This window comes from Dermacentor silvarum, chromosome 8 (assembly GCF_013339745.2).
Source record: "Dermacentor silvarum isolate Dsil-2018 chromosome 8, BIME_Dsil_1.4, whole genome shotgun sequence".
NCBI lineage: Eukaryota > Metazoa > Arthropoda > Arachnida > Ixodida > Ixodidae > Dermacentor > Dermacentor silvarum.
The window spans coordinates 17,112,265-17,129,624 of NC_051161.1; the positions used below are offsets into that span (position 1 = coordinate 17,112,265).

The following is a 17,360-nucleotide window of genomic DNA, read 5'->3' on the forward strand; positions in this document are numbered from 1 at the left end:
CACTGCGCTGCTGCTCGGAAGACGCAGCGGGAGGCGCGCGCTGGCGTCGTGAACGGGGTTAAGGCCGGTCACGTGTTTAGCAGGCTTGGCAAGAGATGGACGCCCTCGGCCGGGCTTCCTTCTTCACGCGGTTGAGAGCCGGTCACCTGCTGCGTGACGAATCCCCGCATTACGTGAGTGTGAATGACTGACGGGTCGAGGCGGGGCAATCGCTCAGTGACGGCAACATAAAGTCCCTCTCTAGGCTACATTACGTATGAATGAGGTAACGCCTCTCTTCGTTTTTGTTTATTCAGCGGGTGGCGAACACTACGGGCTGGCAGTTTTTCAACGTCGCGAGCGGCGTAAGCGAAACTGCGCACAGCATCCCTTATTCCGCAGAAGTTTCGGAGGAACAAACATACCAAGGAGGTCTAGAGAAAGGAGAAGTTGAAGGAAACATTTGCATTTCGTCGACCAGCGAGTGCAGAGTTGTCCGCAGCGACCGTAGTGCTAAGCTTGCACTAAGCGAAAAAAAGGGCTAGTGCAAAATAATGCGCGTTAAAAGGGAGCTGCGATGACGGTGGCCAGGACTTGGTCATCTTTTCCTGCGACGACAGTCTAGCCATTGGAACGTCATATGCGTGAGGAGTATAGCCAAACACTCGTTATAACCAAATTGTCGTGGTAGCCGCTGCACTTCGGTCGCCGCTGCACTTGGGCACAGCAAGCAAGCCAAAGTTGGAATTGTCATTGCATTTGTTTTGCCATGCAAACGACAGGTTCAGAATCGCCCTGGCCGGATGACCTTGCAGAGCACATCGCTGCCTAGCCTCATTCATCACTTCCACGTGGCGCCGTCATAGAGGCGTCGTCACCGCCGGCAAACCACCGCGCGATCGCCTGCGTAACGGCCGAGCGCTTGCTGTGCCTTCTGGATCGGCGGCGTCAACTTCCGGTGTGAAAGCCCTCGCTCTTCAGTAGCACTGGAGGCTGTTGCGTACGCACCACTATATACAGCACAATGGCGTTCCCTCCGCCACCTTCACCCGCTCACACACCGCTTACACGTTTGCCAGTGCATGTTTTAGTCGAATACGCGCTCGTGTGTGTGTGTGTGTGTGTGTGTGTGTGTGTGTGTGTGTGTGTGTGTGTGTGTGTGTGTGTGTGTGTGTGTGTGTGTGTGTGTGTGTGTGTGTGTGTGCATGCGGCCAGCATTCTCCGGCGAAGGCCTGTCGGCGTACGAGAGCCGCTCGGGCGAGGCCCGCTGCCAGGCGCAGCAGCCGTTTCACGCATCGCGGACCACACGTGGTTCTCAGCACCGGCTGCTGGCTGCTGCGGCGTTGTATAATGTGCAGGTCGCCAGTGTATAGAATATAGGTGGCTTTCGGGAGGACCGAAACTGGTGCAAACATTGAAACTAGCGCCGGCAGAGTCCGTACACACGCTCACGCACGCACAGTTTGTATACACACACACCAGTGCGCGAGTGCGGTCGACGCAGCGTGCGTGATTTGCGGTTTCCCGTGCCTCGGGAGGTGAGCCGAATAATCGCTTCCACCGAAACCGCCTTCTGCACTGCCCAATAACTTTGCCGGCCGCTCTCTGTGTCGCGCTCTCTCGCGAGGCCGTTTTGCTGCCATACCTGTGGCGTCCTGCGTCTATACTTTTGAGTGTTGTATACCCTTAACTGTTACTCGCAAAGGGTGTTGCGCTGCTGAAGGACGACACCATGGTGGTCCCTTGCCTTTTGTGCGGTGTTTTCTCTCTCCTAGCAAAACTGTCATCACAAGTGTCTCGCGTACCTCCACGCTTCACTACACATGACGGATAGTTATGCCGCTTTTACTTATTCATATATATATATATATATATATATATATATATATATATATATATCCTTCATTATTTGTATTTTATGGCGGCTTCTGTAGAGCTTCTGCCAGATCTCTATTTCTTTAATTTTGCTCAACTTCAGTGGTGCGGCCTGTCCTTTAATCGCACGTTGTGGCTTACGGCTGTAGACTGTAAAGCTTCACAGTGCTAGTGCGAAGCAGCTGCGCGCGATTATCGTTGCGCGTTTTAACTTCTATTTTAGACACGGGCGAGTAGTTTATGCGTTCCGTATTGTATATATACTTCCTTCGCGTTTCAAATTGAGCTCGTTGGTTTTGCGTAGCTATGCTTGCGCAACTCGTTCTTTTATATATATATATATATATATATATATATATATATATATATATATATATATATATATATATGTGTGTGTGTGTGTTTTGCCTCGCGCCGGGGTTATATAGGGTGGCTGACCGACAGTGTGTACCGAGCGTCACCTGTGTTTCTGTACCGTCCTTTCTTAAGTCGCCGAGCGCGGCCGAGTTTGTTTTAGGGCACCAGCCGCCTTTCAGATACAAGCGAGCTGCCGTTTATACCGTAATACTTGCTTTCTCGGCAAAGGGGCTCTGTCTTCTCCGTTTACTTTGTCGACGCATTTCTTTCCTTCGTTTACTCTATCTAGAGGCCCCCCTTTTCTCTTTCCTTTTTTTCACTCCTTTTACTGGCGCACGTGGGTTGCTGTTCTTCCATTCGTTGCTGCTGCCTCTGTGTTGGTGCAGGAGCGGGATTGTCTGTGGCGTTAAACAAGGTGACTGACTGTATATTTACGCAGCGGGCGCTTGCATTCGCCCCTTTGCCGACCCGCTTCGCCGCTGTGCTTTCCGGGTAGCCCTCGACCCCCCTCTCCCTCTGCTGATCGCGCGCGTCAGCCCTATAGCTGTGTTCGCTATATGCCAGTTGTGTTGGCACGTGGCTGACCGGTCACGTGGGGTCAGGCAGCGGGCCACCGCCGACGGCCATATAAGTTGCTGCTACGGTTTCTGTATAGCGTATCGTGTTGAGTCTGTGATCCCCGTGCGCGGAATGTTTGCCGCGCCGCCTCGTTATGTGTGGCGCGTACCGTTAGAATCGCTGCGTATATGTTTGAGAGGGCAGCGGAGTGTGCTTGCGCACGACGGTATGCCATCTTGAGTGCGAAAGAATCCAGGGTCATATGAGCGCAGGCAGTAACTCCTTATCCCGCCGGCTTCCGTGTACACACGTCAAGTGCCGCCGTCGGCACGAAATCGAAGAAGCACACGTGGTCACGGGTGTTTGACTTGTCAAGCCCGAGCCCGCTACAAGATAGCGGCGCTTTCGCCATCGAACAGTTTGATGGCGCAGTAGGCAAGTCGACGCAGCAGGTGTCGCTTGCTGATCGTGCCACATCCATAAAAAGAGTTGGCAGTCGCGTTTCGGGCCTGCTGAAGGCGCGTATGTGTGTGGAGCACCGCATTGCGAGCTGCAGGACGGACTGATTGACGTGCAGCTCAATTGTAGTACAGGCTTAATTACCTTTTGCAGTTTTGCTGACTGTTTCATTTTCTTGTATATCGTACAGTTAATCTAGTCGCGGTCATCCGGTGGGCGGTCATCCGGTGTACTTTCTATCCCGATCGAGCTCGATCGGGATCGAATTTCTCGAATGCGATTGTCCCGCTTTCAAACGTGCGTTTTGTGGATCAGTAGCTCGTCTGTTGTCCATTCGCATATTCTTACCTCTTTTTCGCTCGGTCAATGAGAGATTAATGAGGACGTAGTACCTTGTCCGATGCTTAGGGATTTCGGGATAATAAAGCAAAGCTTAATGCATCTGCGGTGGAGAGTCGCAACAGCCTACTGGAGCATTGGTGGCGCATATGCGGGGAACGCAAAGATTGCATTTTAGGGCAAGCAATTTCATGATCAACGATTTGTTCACGCGAATCGTGCATCCCAAAGGCTCATAATAAACGCCGGAAAAAAAAAAAAAGCATAAGTGACGAGCTATGGGGGAATCCGCCACTACACCGTTTCAAAGGTGACGCTTATGATATCCATTCATCCATCTATCCACGATGAGTCGTTCGCGTACACAACGGAAAAGCAATTTGGAAGCGAGTGGTATATAGGTGTAATTGCCTGCGTCGGACGGCGTGGCTGGACAGTTAGGTCTTTTTTGTCCGTCTCTCCTAATCTGTATTCCCGTGTCGAGGTGGCGTTGCGAAATTGAAAGCTGCATTCCGCGGCCTTCTTTCGTCGTGGACTCCCTTTTGCGGACCGCCCCGATTTCCGTCGAGACATGGCCCGAAACGCCACGGGCTGCTCCCCTCCCCGTTTTACCACCGCGTAACCCTCGCCGCGCTCGCACGGTTTACTAAAACTGCAAAACGATAACGCTTCGCGCCACCACAGTCCGCATACAGTCTCGCATTTGAGACGGCGCCGTGATAAAGTGCCCGGATTTTGGCTCAGGGCTGCGACGTCTGTCCTGCGAGGTATAAATCGCGTGTCCCACCCGAAAGTGTGTGTGTGTGCGTAGCGTGGTATGGTGCGAGAAATAAATGAACCGGCTGGAATCGGCTCAAGGTCCTTGCTGTTGCTGTGCCCGCGGTCAAACGTGACTCGCCGTTCGGGCGCCGAAGCCGGAGTGGGCGGCACGCCCATTGTCGCCGCACGGCGTTGATGACGGCTGGCCGCCGCCGTTATCACCTGCCCGGACGACCTCTGACCGTTCGCGCGACGACGCTATATTTGGCTCGGGGCATGTGCCCACTCGAGCTGGCCGTCTCCCCACCTACGCTCCTTTACTGACGTCCTCCGCCTACACGACGGCATTTTCTCCTTTAACAAATTGTTTAGCCGGAGACGTCTGACTTACTTGACCTTTTCCATCGCGTCTGTGTATTCTTTTCTAAGTTCGTATTATTATTTTGTGTGTTTTTTTTGTGAGCAACTGTAACCGAAACAGATTACTGGTCGTTAGCAATTAGGAACGGAGGAAGAAGTCTATGCGCGATGCCTATTTTGAATCGGGAAGCCTCGGGATCGGCCCGGGGCTGAAGCCGGCTTTGACCAGGCAACTTTGGCGACGGATGGTATATGTCGACGACGAATGCGTCAGCGGAAACACCAATGGCAACTACTAGCAGCTTCTTTCATATGCGCCCTACCAGTGATATGAACACTGTTTCTGACTGGGGTCTCAAAAGAGCTCGTGGAAGACTCAGCGGGTGCAATGTGCTTTCGTTCGCGAGTCTGTGCTCTAAACACGAAGGCCGCCGCGGCAGCGTAATCTTCCAAAGTTCTGCGCAGCTTAGTCACAATGATCCAGAATATAGAAAACAATTGGTGACTGTGCAGAGAGTCATCTCACATGGCAGCTCTCTGGCATTCACTTGCCTTTTTACTTTCATTTGCATATATATATATATATATATATATATCGCACCCATTCTGAAGAGCGTTATGGTTAGGGGAAAAGTATAGTGATTATTTGGAAAAGCAAAACCTTGAAATTTGTGAACTATGTCTTATCGAAGTACGGTTGCCCTATATGTTACCCAGTGTTCCCTTTTTAAATGTTTAATGTGCCTTGTTGTTTGTACTTTTCGTCGCCGTCAGTGTGGCCAATCCCCTTCGTGAACATCAATGTTTGGAAACAATAGCGCCTGACCTTTAGCACAGTCCTGTCGCTTGAGGAGGCGCATGATGTCTTTCTTCCCGAGATCCACCGGACTCTTTGTTGTGCTGTAACTTTTAGTGGCTGATACATGTGGTTGTGGTATAGGCTCCCTCCTTTTTATGGTGGCCGCTTCTGGTGCAGCACGTCAAGAACGTGCTGGGCCAGGAGGCCCGGGCTTGGGCTTTAGTTCCTTCGGGGCTAATAAATGTTATTTCTCTCTCTCTCCTCATTTTTCTTTCTTTTTTGATTCAGTCCTTTCTTTTTTTTTTCTTTTTACCCGTGATGTACCAGTTCTACCTTTTTGTTACAAACCTCGCTCGCTCATTGGAGAGAGAGACTATGTAATAACACCTGGAGAGGTTTGACTGGCGGCACGGCCTACCATGCTACTCGAAGCAATTAAATGCGATGGTAAATGAAATTATACACACCTGACGTACGACAGGTACATAAAACGCACATGTCGTTGAAATCAGTGTCGCGCAGAAAAATTGAAAGCGCCTTCGTAGCACAGCAGGTCACAGTGGTCCAAGTACTTTTGTATAAGGGGCGATCCCTGAATACATTATTCAGTGCGGAGTTTACAATAGTCGTTTAAAGCGTGAAACGAGTGCTTCCAATGGCGGACAGCGTGAGGAGTTTGTAAGTGAACGTAGTTGGGGAAAAAACAAGAGGGAGTGCCGGAAGTAAGGGCTAACACTCTCGCATCGGCATCGCCGACGAAATCGGCGCTGTTTGGTTGTGGCGCGTCTCGTCACATTTTCCTTGATTGAGCTATTTCTCCTTCAGTAAATTATCATTTTAGAAAATTGAAATAGCAAGAACGCAAATTCACAATAATATTGTTACGTAAAACGTAAATCAATATTCGTAATCAAAATTTAACTTGCTCATTCTTTACGTCTACCCCTTTAGGTATTTTTATATTAACATTCCTGTCTATGCAAGGCTGACTACCTCATTATACACAATTTTATTTCATTTATTATCGGTTTCTTTCTCATCTTCGATTAATTATTTATTTTGCCTTGTTTATTTTTTTATCATATTACCACCCGATTCGGGGCATATATATCCCCCACAGTGGGTTTGTGCCATTAAATAGGGCATCATCATCATCTCGTCGCATCCCTGCCAGTATTTCCCAAGCATCTACGTCTCGTTGTGCGACCGCGGCTGTGTTTCCTGTTGGCTTCGTGGGCTCCGTACACGCGGTGGTGCATGCGAGGTGGCCTGTGCGCGTGTGCTGGCCGACCCGAAGGCGACCGCATACGTCGCCATGCGGATCCATTTCTTAGGCCACTTCTTCGGCCTGTTCAAGGGGAGGCAGGCCATGTGCGGCAGGCTGTGCGCCTGCGACCGGATTGTGCGATGCTTCCGCAGTGAGCAGCCCCTCCCTCTATACCGCACCCGGTGTCCCAGCTAGTTATTGTGCCGTCTGCAGAATCGTGTGCTATCGGTCACGTTGAGCGTTGACGGGGGAGGCTCGAGTATGGAGCTGCGCGAGAAAAGACGAGAGCGTTAACGTGAATACACAAGACGTATACAGGGTGTTTCACTTAACTTGGGCCAAACATTAAAAATATGCAAATGCTATACGTAGCTGGACAGAAACCAAGGTAACGTCGTTTGCCGTTGTTTGGAGATACTCAGATAATTTGTTGCATTCCGCCTAATTACGTAGTCTTAATTATTCAATTTCTCAAATATTGTAATTAGAAGAAAAGTGTCAATGAGAAAATTGTAGAGCAGCATGAAAAACTCCCGATAAAGCTTTCTGTTATTGCTCAATACGTGCTACGTAAAAGTGTGTGCATTCGCGGGCTTCTTTCACGCTCGTAAAACACTTTTATGTAGCACGTATTGAGCAACAGAAAGCTTTATCGGGAGTTTTTCATGCTGCTCTACAATTTTCTTATCGACAGTTTTCATCTAATTATAATATTTGAGAAGTTGTATAATATTTGAGAAGTTAAGACTCTTAAAGCTGGCTTCACCTCGTGTTCAGGCATCGCGCGTGGCGTGTTACACGGCTCGCTTAGCTAAGCAGCAGACTTGAAAGCTGCTTGGCTAACCTTGAGAGACAGGAATGTGAACTGCCGCTTATAGGTATGCTTTATCGGCGCTGATCGTTACGGCCTTAGACATGAGAGTACATTCCGATTTTCTTACTTTCCGGAGCGGAGTAAAAATAATGTGAAGGCTATAGCGTGCCCACCGACGGTGTGTCTGTTGGCTTTGGCGTAATGCGTGCAGATAAGTCGTGCAATTAGCATAATCGGTAAATACTAAAGAATGACCGTTAAGCACAGTTCCTGCTGGCGCGCAAGCTTTGACTCGCTTTAGTTATGTGGTTAACTGTAAACCGGTGTTCTGCAAGTATAGCGTCGGCTTAGCGGGCTGCGCGTCAGGGGTAATTAACGCTTAAAAAGTGCTGCCAAAGTGGACTTTCATTGGTTTCAACGCCATCGATTGCGTATTCTTTTGGCCAATTTGTTACATTTCGCATCGCGCCCCATGTTGTAGAGAACGCTCGTTCTTTCTGTACTGATGCAAAACTTGTCAACTTTATTTTAAAACGACATCTTAATTGGTAAGAACCGCAATGGCCGTCATTTGCTCGTTTACATCTGAGTGGGAAGTCGACCCAACATTCGCTGGTTATATGTAAAAATTAGTAAACTTCGCTACTTTCTTTCTTTCTCTCTGTCTTTCTTCTTTTGAAATGTAAAATTAAATGTTAGAACATTCTTACACTATTCGCAAGTAGCTCGGTATTTTCAACACTGCGGCTTTGTGAGTAGCCTGGTGATTTGTACTGTGTTTCACTGGTTACTATAGCGCACACCCGGGAATCTCACGCACTCTCGCATTGGCGTTCAGTGTTGACGACGTTGTGACTTCTCAAGTGACGTTTGTCGTGGTGATTGCGTAACGGTACTGCTGAGCGCAAACCGTGGCCAACGACTTCCAAGAATTGAAAGTCGAGCGAAACGAAAATCGCAGCCGGTACTGTTTTGGTAACGCCATCTGTCGGTAAATAGGCGCCTGCATCGAGGCGTTCGTAGCAGTCCCTCTTGCGTGAACGTTGCGGGTCCGCGCGGAGGGGGCGACGTACTCGTTTCGGCAGCGATGCGTGACGTTTCGCATTGTGCGCCGGTGGTAGATGTCGCCTCTTCCTGGGTCACTTTTTTCATCGCGCCGTTTTTCCGGTTGCTCTGCCCCGGCGCTTTAGAATTCGTGATCGCCGGAACCAAAGTAGTGCCGGCTAGCCCTGGAAAAAAAAAAAAAAAAAAAAAAAAAAGCCGGGAAACCTTACATTTACTAGCGCGTGGTTCCTGCATTAACGCCTTTCTCTTTCGCCACGGCTTTGTTTCACTATACGAACGTTCCACTGCGCGTTGTGTTCCTTCACGAAACTTTAAGCCTGCACTTCGAAGTAACAAATCATAAATGCGCTGAGAAGCTTGTGCAAGCTTGCAGCAAGCACCGTGTGATAAAATGTATATCGGATCGTGATCTTGTTTTGTTTTGTTCTTAACATACGCGTTTTCCAGCCGCCGCTTTAAGCTTCGTCGGAGAGGTGAAGAAAAAAAAAAAAAAAGGAAACGCTGAGGTTTTGGCGTTATCTAACAAATAGGTCTGCTCTGCTGAAGGTTGCGGTTATGCATTCAGGGCTGGCACGCGAACACAAATTAGTGTGCTTGCGATTCGCATAGGGGCGGGCGCTGCGTTACTCGGCCCAGCAAAAGCGCCGCTTACGGTATAGCGTTCGAAGGGCTCAGAACAGTTTTACAGTGAGCGACAAGCCCATCTTGCAAAAAATAAGGCGTCTGCTATTGCTTATTCGCTTCTTCAAGCTCTTCGCACTTCTCAAGGTTAAGTTTGCGCCGCCATCGCTGTTGTTAGACTGCCGTGCCGTACCAGGTAACGTCCGGTGAAGCCACGCGCACTATCGAGGTGGAGTGGCTCAGTTTGAACGGTGCGCTCTACCGGGACTGGAATGTCGTTCGGATATTGCTTCACTCAACCCTTGGTTGTTTGCCCTGAGTGCACATCGGCTCAGCTCTGTGTACTGTGCACGCCTCGTGTGACATGTTCAACTCGCTGTAATCGCCAAGATAGCGCCTTACTCGAATCTGGGGTATGCTACGAGCAGTTCTTCGTTCACTGTATATATTTAAAAAAAAAAAACACGGTACAAGATGCGATATTAAGATCTGGTGGCGATCTTAAGATCTGCAGTGTTCGGTCGTCGGTGGTCTGATGACCGAACACCGTATGTCTTATAATTGTAGCTTGCGCCCTCTTTTATCGTTTTTTTTTTTTTTTTCGTTGGGCAGATTGGCTAACGTTAGCTGGGGGACACGCGGTAGATTGTTAGCACTGTCATATGAAGACGCGGTAGCACTGGCACGATGTGCCGACCGCTGTTGCCGTTATTTATGACAAGGCTCATCAGAATCCCCGTTGTGTGTTTTGCAGACTTGTTCTTCCCGGCTATGATCCCTGAGCCGGACTACAGCGACTCCGAGGACGAACGCGAGCAGCAGCATCGACGGCGACCTGTGAGGATGCCCGGCATGGCGGCCGCCCACCCGCACCACAACGAGGCGCAGTTGGCGCACGTCAACGACGAGGGCCTCATCGTGCCCCGAAAGCTGCCGAACCCGTGCGCCGAGTCGGCCGAGCGGAAGAGCCTGCACCGAGAGCTGCTCTTCAACCAGAAGATGTGAGTGTCCCATCTGCGCCCACGCGCGACCTTTTCGGATACTACTACGTCGTAGTTGAAAAACGAGTGCGGACATGAAATTTCGAACTTTGTTTGTTTTTTTTTTTTTTTTTTTGTTTTTTTCGTTAAAGGAAGGTCTTGGACCTCTAAATCTATAGTAAACAAGATTGGTAAGCCTCGGAGCGGGTCATACAGTTTACTGTAACAACTTTTCTACAGACCAACTTCGGTTTCTTTTCCCGAAAGGTGCATGTGTCATGGCGTCGTTTGACGCAGAAGGTGGTCACGTGGGAGCGGGACATCGTGACATTTTTGCACTCGCTCTGACTGTCTTGGTCGTCTGCTGTGCTACTACGTTAGGCCACGCACCGCGTTCTGCTGTTCACTCTTCTTCCTGATATTAAATGTATATTGTTTTATCCCCCCATCGCTCAGTGCTCCGACAGGAGCCTGGATTAAATACATAAGCTATGGTTCGCAGACAGCACATACGTAGCGCTTACAAGCACGTACGTACGCACGCGGCTACTGTGCTCTCATTAAGCACTACCCACCAGTATATACTGTACCATTAGTGTGAATCTCTCCGTGAAATAAACACATAGGAGTGCACGGAGGAAAGAAGGGAGACTCACACAGGGTGTCATGGGGCTTGGTGAGCAGAAAACGTGCATTGTAGAGAGCTGGGGGCATTAGAGATACGGTGCTTTCATATTTCGCGAACAGGCACCAACAACAAACAAAATACAACGCACGGCTTCATTTCTGGTTGTTTCTTTCGGTTTAGCAAACTTGGTGGTTGAGATAGAAGGGAAACGGCGCATTCGTGGTTTCGCTTTCGTCAAGGCCCATCATGTCTGTCGTCCCCTAGGTGTTATGCTCCTTTCCGGGGCAGGCATCTCAGGTTCGGCTTCGCGAGTAGTCTTGGCTCACTCAAAAATACTCGGGATAAAAGGGCTTAATCTACGAGGATTCTTTTATGGCACTGGAAAGATCACTTTGAGGTGGCTGTATTGAAGCTTCTCGCCTATATATACTTCACGTTGCATCTTCGGCCAGGGCGACCGGAGGAATCCGGTGTGTCCGAGAGCTGCGTAACCACGATGTTCCTTCGTGTCGTGACTTTGTTTCGTGCCTGTGGCGCAGGGGCAAGAGTGTGCTTGGCCAGAAGAGCGAGCTGCAGAAGGCCATGGAGAAGATGAAGGAGGAACAGCGCCGGAAAGAGTTGGAAGAGGAGAGGGTCAAAGGACGCACGGCGCTCGAGAAGCGCCTCGAGGAGCAGGCCAACAAGCTCAAGCTGGTACGCGTACATCCTCTCGTTAACCCCCGGTGGTTCGAAAGGGAGACTCGAGAGAAACACTGACTGACAAAGTATAATTTCAAAACTTGATTTTCTTAAGTTTGCGGTAGCATGTTGGTCGCTAGAAGATAAGCCGCCGTGGTTGCTTAGTAGCTTTGGTGTCGCGCTGCTAAGCACGAGGTCGCGGGATCAAATCCCGGCCATGGCGGCCGTATTTCGATGGGGGCGATATGCGAGAACACCCATGTACTTAGATTTAGATGTACGCTAAAGAACCCCAGGTGGTCAAAATTAATCCGGAGTCCCCCGCTACCTCGTACCTCATAATCAGATCGTGGTTCTGGCACGTAAAGTTCCATAATTATGTTTTTACTAGAAGATAGAATAAAGTCCAAGCTGTTTTTATTTTTTCTTACATTTTGCTACGAAACAGGAGCGCCGCACTTCAATATATATATATATATATATATATATATATAGAGAGAGAGAGAGAGAGAGAGAGAGCGACCCTTTAAGGCGTATCTTGTCTCGAACAATAATCACCTGTCTTGTTTGCGTTTTCTTCCTTGAAAACGCCGCACTTGCTATTTTCCCGTCAAGAATGCCACGTCATGCTGATAGCGCACATGCCGTTTGTACTAGGTGTAATTAAAGGAGAGGCGCGCAAGATATCATTTGGGGACTAGATAAGCCCCCTTACGAGTGTGGTACGTCAGTGGTGACGTCATGGATTTCAGTGTAATTTCCAGTATTTGAGCCGTTGTGCTGCAGTAAATGGTGTCAAAACCATTTCAGTTAAGCCTTTGGCTCCCTTAGAATACAATGTAGTCTACTTTGCCGATTAAAAAAAAAAAACTTGGTTATGGCCCGAGTAAATGCCTTCAAATTCCATGCCGTCGCGGCGCGCTGGTGCGCCAACTGCAAGGCGGCGTCGCCACTCGTCTTTAGTTTCTTTATGTTGTAGAAGCGTAATTTAATAATACGGATGAATCCTTTTTTTTTTCTCTTTAATGTCCTGTTTACGATTCTGCGCTTCTGTCGGGAGCACCTAACTGAACTTGTTCTGGCTAACTAACACGGTCAGGAGTGCGAAAGAGGGTGGGAAGCACGCTAACTAGGTCGTCACGTGCTCGTTCGTCAAAAGCATTGCAGCAGTGCCCGCGCTGGCTGCGCCCTGGTAGGTTGGCTTCGCTGCTGAGGTAGTGAACGTGCGGTGAAGCAAGCTTTCATGGCCGCGAGGCGTCCGGTCTTTGGCGCACCGACAGGTCTTTGACATTTTTTTCAGGTGCATTGCTCATATTTTAATGTCGACTGCCTGACAATCTTCAAAGATCATTCACCTAATCCTAGTGCCACGACTTCGTCCGTAGTGCAAGCACCGAAGCACACTTGTTCTTAAAGCATCATTTCTTGCATGGGTGAGGACAAGAGTTGTCTGTAGCAGAATAGCAGCGTCACTTCTTGACTGAAATATCGTTTTCATTCTACAATAATAACGCTTCTGTGACTCAGATGAACTCGAAAACTGCTATAAAAGATTTCTGGATTGGAACCCTCTCTGGAGCTGTGGGTTCGCATTGCACAATACCATTTCTATGCGGCAAAGTTTGCTTAGGCAATGTTAAGTAGAACAGTTAGATCGCTGTTACTGTGTGTCACCTTACTTTAACTGATCCTGCACTTTTTAATATGCAAATCGGCAGACTAAGCTCGTCATTGTTGCTGCTAGCCATTACCTCTGTAGGTGGAATCATTATGATGTGAATTTTCGTGGTGTAAATTCTTACAAGGCGCTGTCACATAGTTTAATTTCACTGGAATAAATTGTGATTAAAGTGATATCATCTTTTTTGTACTTGAAGTCATTTAACAGGACTGAGTTAAACGGGCCCAACTATTTTCTCATTCAAATATGTCAAATGGAAAAATGTCAGCAGTGTTCACTCAATTTCCTGAATATAAAGAAAAATAAATGAGGCATTGGTAGCTGCAAAATTTTGATTGAAGCAATCAAATAATTTACAAATATCGATGAAAATTGCAGTGTTCCAAGAATGCCAGTGCAAGAAGTTTGCAACATTAGCCATACAATGATAAATAATATTGTTGTTTCATGAGCTGAACATGACAGTAGAACGTGGAGAGAATTGACACATCATACTTGGCTTTAACATGCATTTAGTAGTAGTTTGCGAAGATGGAAAACTCAATGAATTTAGTGATCTTTTATGAATTGTAATTTAATAGATGCATTACTATTGCTTGCTTAAAACACCCCTTCAGGATCAGGTTACAAAATTTTTATATCAGTGTCTGCTTTCTTTATCGCAAGATTTTTTTTTCTTTCATTCTGGTTTTTATTTGAGATAGACTGCACTTTAACCTGCTATGTGCATGTTGCATGATGAGTGTTACTGAGTGTAGTGTTGCACAACTGTTGCATCGCTTGTGTTCTTGTTCAACAAAATGATCAGACACGGCTAAATAAAGTGTTCTAGTGCACTGTTTCTTTTGCCATAGCTGCATAAGATCAGGGCTATTAAACATACTACGTAATATACGTGAAATGTTGTAACAGTTACATTCATACTCTGCCAAGCATTAGTGAAACAATAATGTTATGAAAGTGATGAATGAAAAGCATTACTCTGTGCATGTAGTATTTACACATTAAGAGAAAACTTATTTAGTACTCAAAAATGCATACTAACTTTTTGCTAAGTAGTAATCTAATGGATGGTCCGCTGCAGAACTTGCTGGCTTAACTACTATGCTAGCTGAAAGTCCGAAATCTGCTGAGACTATCGTGAATAGGTTCTTGAAGTCGATATCAACGGAACATTGTGTTTGTTATTTTAATTTTTATACTTTGTGGAGTTTGCTGTTCACTTCAAACATGCACAATGAAAATAAAGTAATTTGGGTATAGAGAGCAATACCTGCATCAGTCAAGTTATGGTGAACAAGGCGATATTCTAATGTAAATATAAAGGGCTATTGGGCTATTTGCCGAGAGAATAAACCTCAGTGAAAAGCCCTGTTACACAAGAAAGATATGTATCAATGCAGAAGCAGTTGGTGTTAATGACTGCACAAAAGTCTGTTACGAATGGCAAATTTAGTGCTGCATAGCAAGCATTATAGCATCTGCAAATTGAAATGGGATGAAAGTGTAAAACGACTTCTTGCGAACATCATTGAGTGGGTTGCCTGAAAGGCTCAGTACCTATGGCACTTTGCTGTTCAGCAGGAGGTCCTGGGTTTCATTCCCGGCTTACGGCGGCTGCATTCCAATGGGAGCATAATGCAAAAATGCTCATGTACTGTGCATTAGGTATGCATGAAAAATTCCCAAATGGTCAAGGCTAAACCAGAGCCCTCAACTACAGCGTCTGTAATAGACAGTGTTGCTTTGGAATGTTACACCCCATTGGTCAATTACATTTGCTGGTCAATCAATCATGCTTTCTATTTTTTTTTCTGAGATGCTCATATCCTTCATTCCATTCCCTCTTGCAGCATGAAGAGACTGAGGTGATCAAGACCGACCTGCCCAGCTCTGAAGAGTCAGAGTTCCTGCGGGTGCACGCCCGTGTCTGTTCCCACACATTGCCTGTTGACTCCAAGTCGTAGTTGCATTGGCCTGTCTGTCCCCCAGCAACCGCTGCTGCCGATGTCATATCTTGTCGAAAGACCACCCATGTACATAGTCCCCAATATGTTTTTTTTTTTCGGCCTTCCTTTATCGCTGGTCTTTATTAACAGACACATGAGAGCAGGTGGCCCAAGTGGGCCTCTGCAAGTCTATTTTTGTGCTTGACGAGCCTTTGTCATAGGATGAGCTTCAAGAGACGACGCATAGCTACACCGCAGGCCGCAGTGTGGTGGTCCTAAGCTTGCAGTCATATTGTAGGTGTTACGCCTTTTTGAACCTGAAGAGAAGAAAAAAAAATACTGTTGACTAGTGTGTTTCACGAGTACCATTAAAGAGAAGCAAGGTGGTTTCTCTCTAGCAACTGGTCTCCGTAGTCCCTCACTTTTCTTTGTTGGCTGACACAAGTATGGTTTGTCATGATATCCTGTAAGGCCATGAAGAGGAATCCGAGGTTTGTTATTCCTTGCAGTGCCTTCCTTACAGTGCCTTCCTTACAGTGCCTTCCTTACAGTGGCCTCCTACAGCGCGGCCTTCTCCAGCGCGGCCTCCTCCTTATAGAATTTGTCGAGGGATCAAATACATGAATAATAACTGCTTTGCCAATGCCATTGCATATTAGATGCTGCAAACGAATTATTGAACGCTACGCACTGTCAAGTAAAATATGTATTTTTTCATAAAAGAATATATTCGTATGTCCCAAAAATTGTGGCAAAAATAACTGATAGAAATGCTGCCGCGTCTTTTTGTCTATTTAATAAGTAAAGAAAATATCACACGAACTTTAGAACTATATCAGTTCGAAACCAGCAAAGCACTGCATGCAGCTGATATTAAAAACGTAAAGGCCATGAAATTAATAAGTTGAGGACAAATATTTTGATGAATCTTTGTCATTCAAGAACCTTGTTTACATTTTTGCACTTATGCAACGGTCAGGAAAAAAACCTCAATGACGCTGTCCCTCGTTGCAATAGATTGTGCAGGAGCAGCTGTTACCGGTCGTGTATTGTAATTACACCGAGATTATACTCGCAACAGTGAGTACAAATAAAAAGTAGGACTTCTGCAAAATATGCATTAGAAGTGCGAAGATAGAATGGAATATACAAATTCGAAGATACAACTCGCCAAAGGGCAAAAAAGAGTCGCTGGAAACAGTTCACTGCTTGTGTACACAAAACCTCGAAACAAGATATTTAAATATACGTATAAGTCTCCAATAAATTACGTATTTAAGCAAACGTCACTGTATATAATGCGTCAAACAATACAAATAAACACGTTGCGCAGTCACAGATACCAAACTTTACGCACAGAAAGACAGATGATCCAGGCAAGAACAAAACTATGATTGCAGAAATCGTGATATATACTCGGGCCATGCAGCGATCGCGACAGCGCCATATGGGTAGAATAGTGGAATAATGCGGAAATCAGTACGAAAATGTGTAATTTAACTGCCTGCACAGCGGCAACAATTATTCTGCGCCCAAAATTAAAGGAGGGTATTGCTTCGTTTCAAAAAAGAAATAAAAGCAGGTAGCTAAAAAGGAAGGAAAAGTACAAACGAAAGCCAGATGATGCGGCAAGTTGAACTACCCAATATCCGAGATTGTTTTTGGCAAACGCCGCGTGGGCCAGGCTTTCAATGAGCAAGGTCGGCCAAAATCGGTTATTGATGTCCTCGTAATTTTCGTATTCGCATGATAATTTTGATCATGATGCTAACTGCTAGAATAAACGGCTAAAATTTCTGCGGTTTGAAAATCTAACGAACAGTCGTATGTCTTCATAATTGCGAGCTTATGGACCTGAAGGAACAGAGCTTTTTACTTGCATTGATTTTTGCTGCTTCGCTATCTAAAGGACACGCTTCTCTCGGCGGGGAAGTTGAGCGAAGCGGTCAATGACTTCGGACACGTTGATGCCGACGTCTCTGTGGCTGTATAGAAGCGCCAGCCTAACCATGCGTTCCACAGACATTGTAGAGCGCAAGTAGTTTTTTAGTAAACTCTTGTTAAAAAATATTCTCTCTGCGCTGGCCGTGGTCACTGGAAGGGTGACTAGAATCTGCAGCAGTTTGTACACATTTACATAGAACGTGCAGTCGCAATGAGAGAGTGCATCTATTCCGATGCTAAAACCTAAA

At 46.9% G+C, this 17,360-nt stretch overlaps 1 protein-coding gene across 3 annotated transcripts in view; it reads left to right on the forward strand.

Moving 5' to 3' along the window:
* The window catches only part of LOC119460696 (protein FAM107B), a 129,870-nt gene extending 114,301 nt beyond the window's left edge, over window positions 1-15,569 (forward strand). For all 3 annotated transcript variants that reach the window (XM_037721750.2, XM_037721748.2, XM_037721751.1), the window contains 3 exons: window positions 10,007-10,253; window positions 11,400-11,553; window positions 15,073-15,569. In XM_037721750.2, the coding sequence (XP_037577678.1) occupies window positions 10,007-10,253; window positions 11,400-11,553; window positions 15,073-15,186 (515 nt within the window). In that variant the 3' untranslated portion in view covers window positions 15,187-15,569. The remainder of the gene's footprint in view (window positions 1-10,006; window positions 10,254-11,399; window positions 11,554-15,072) is intronic.
* The last annotated feature ends 1,791 nt before the right edge of the window (window positions 15,570-17,360 follow it).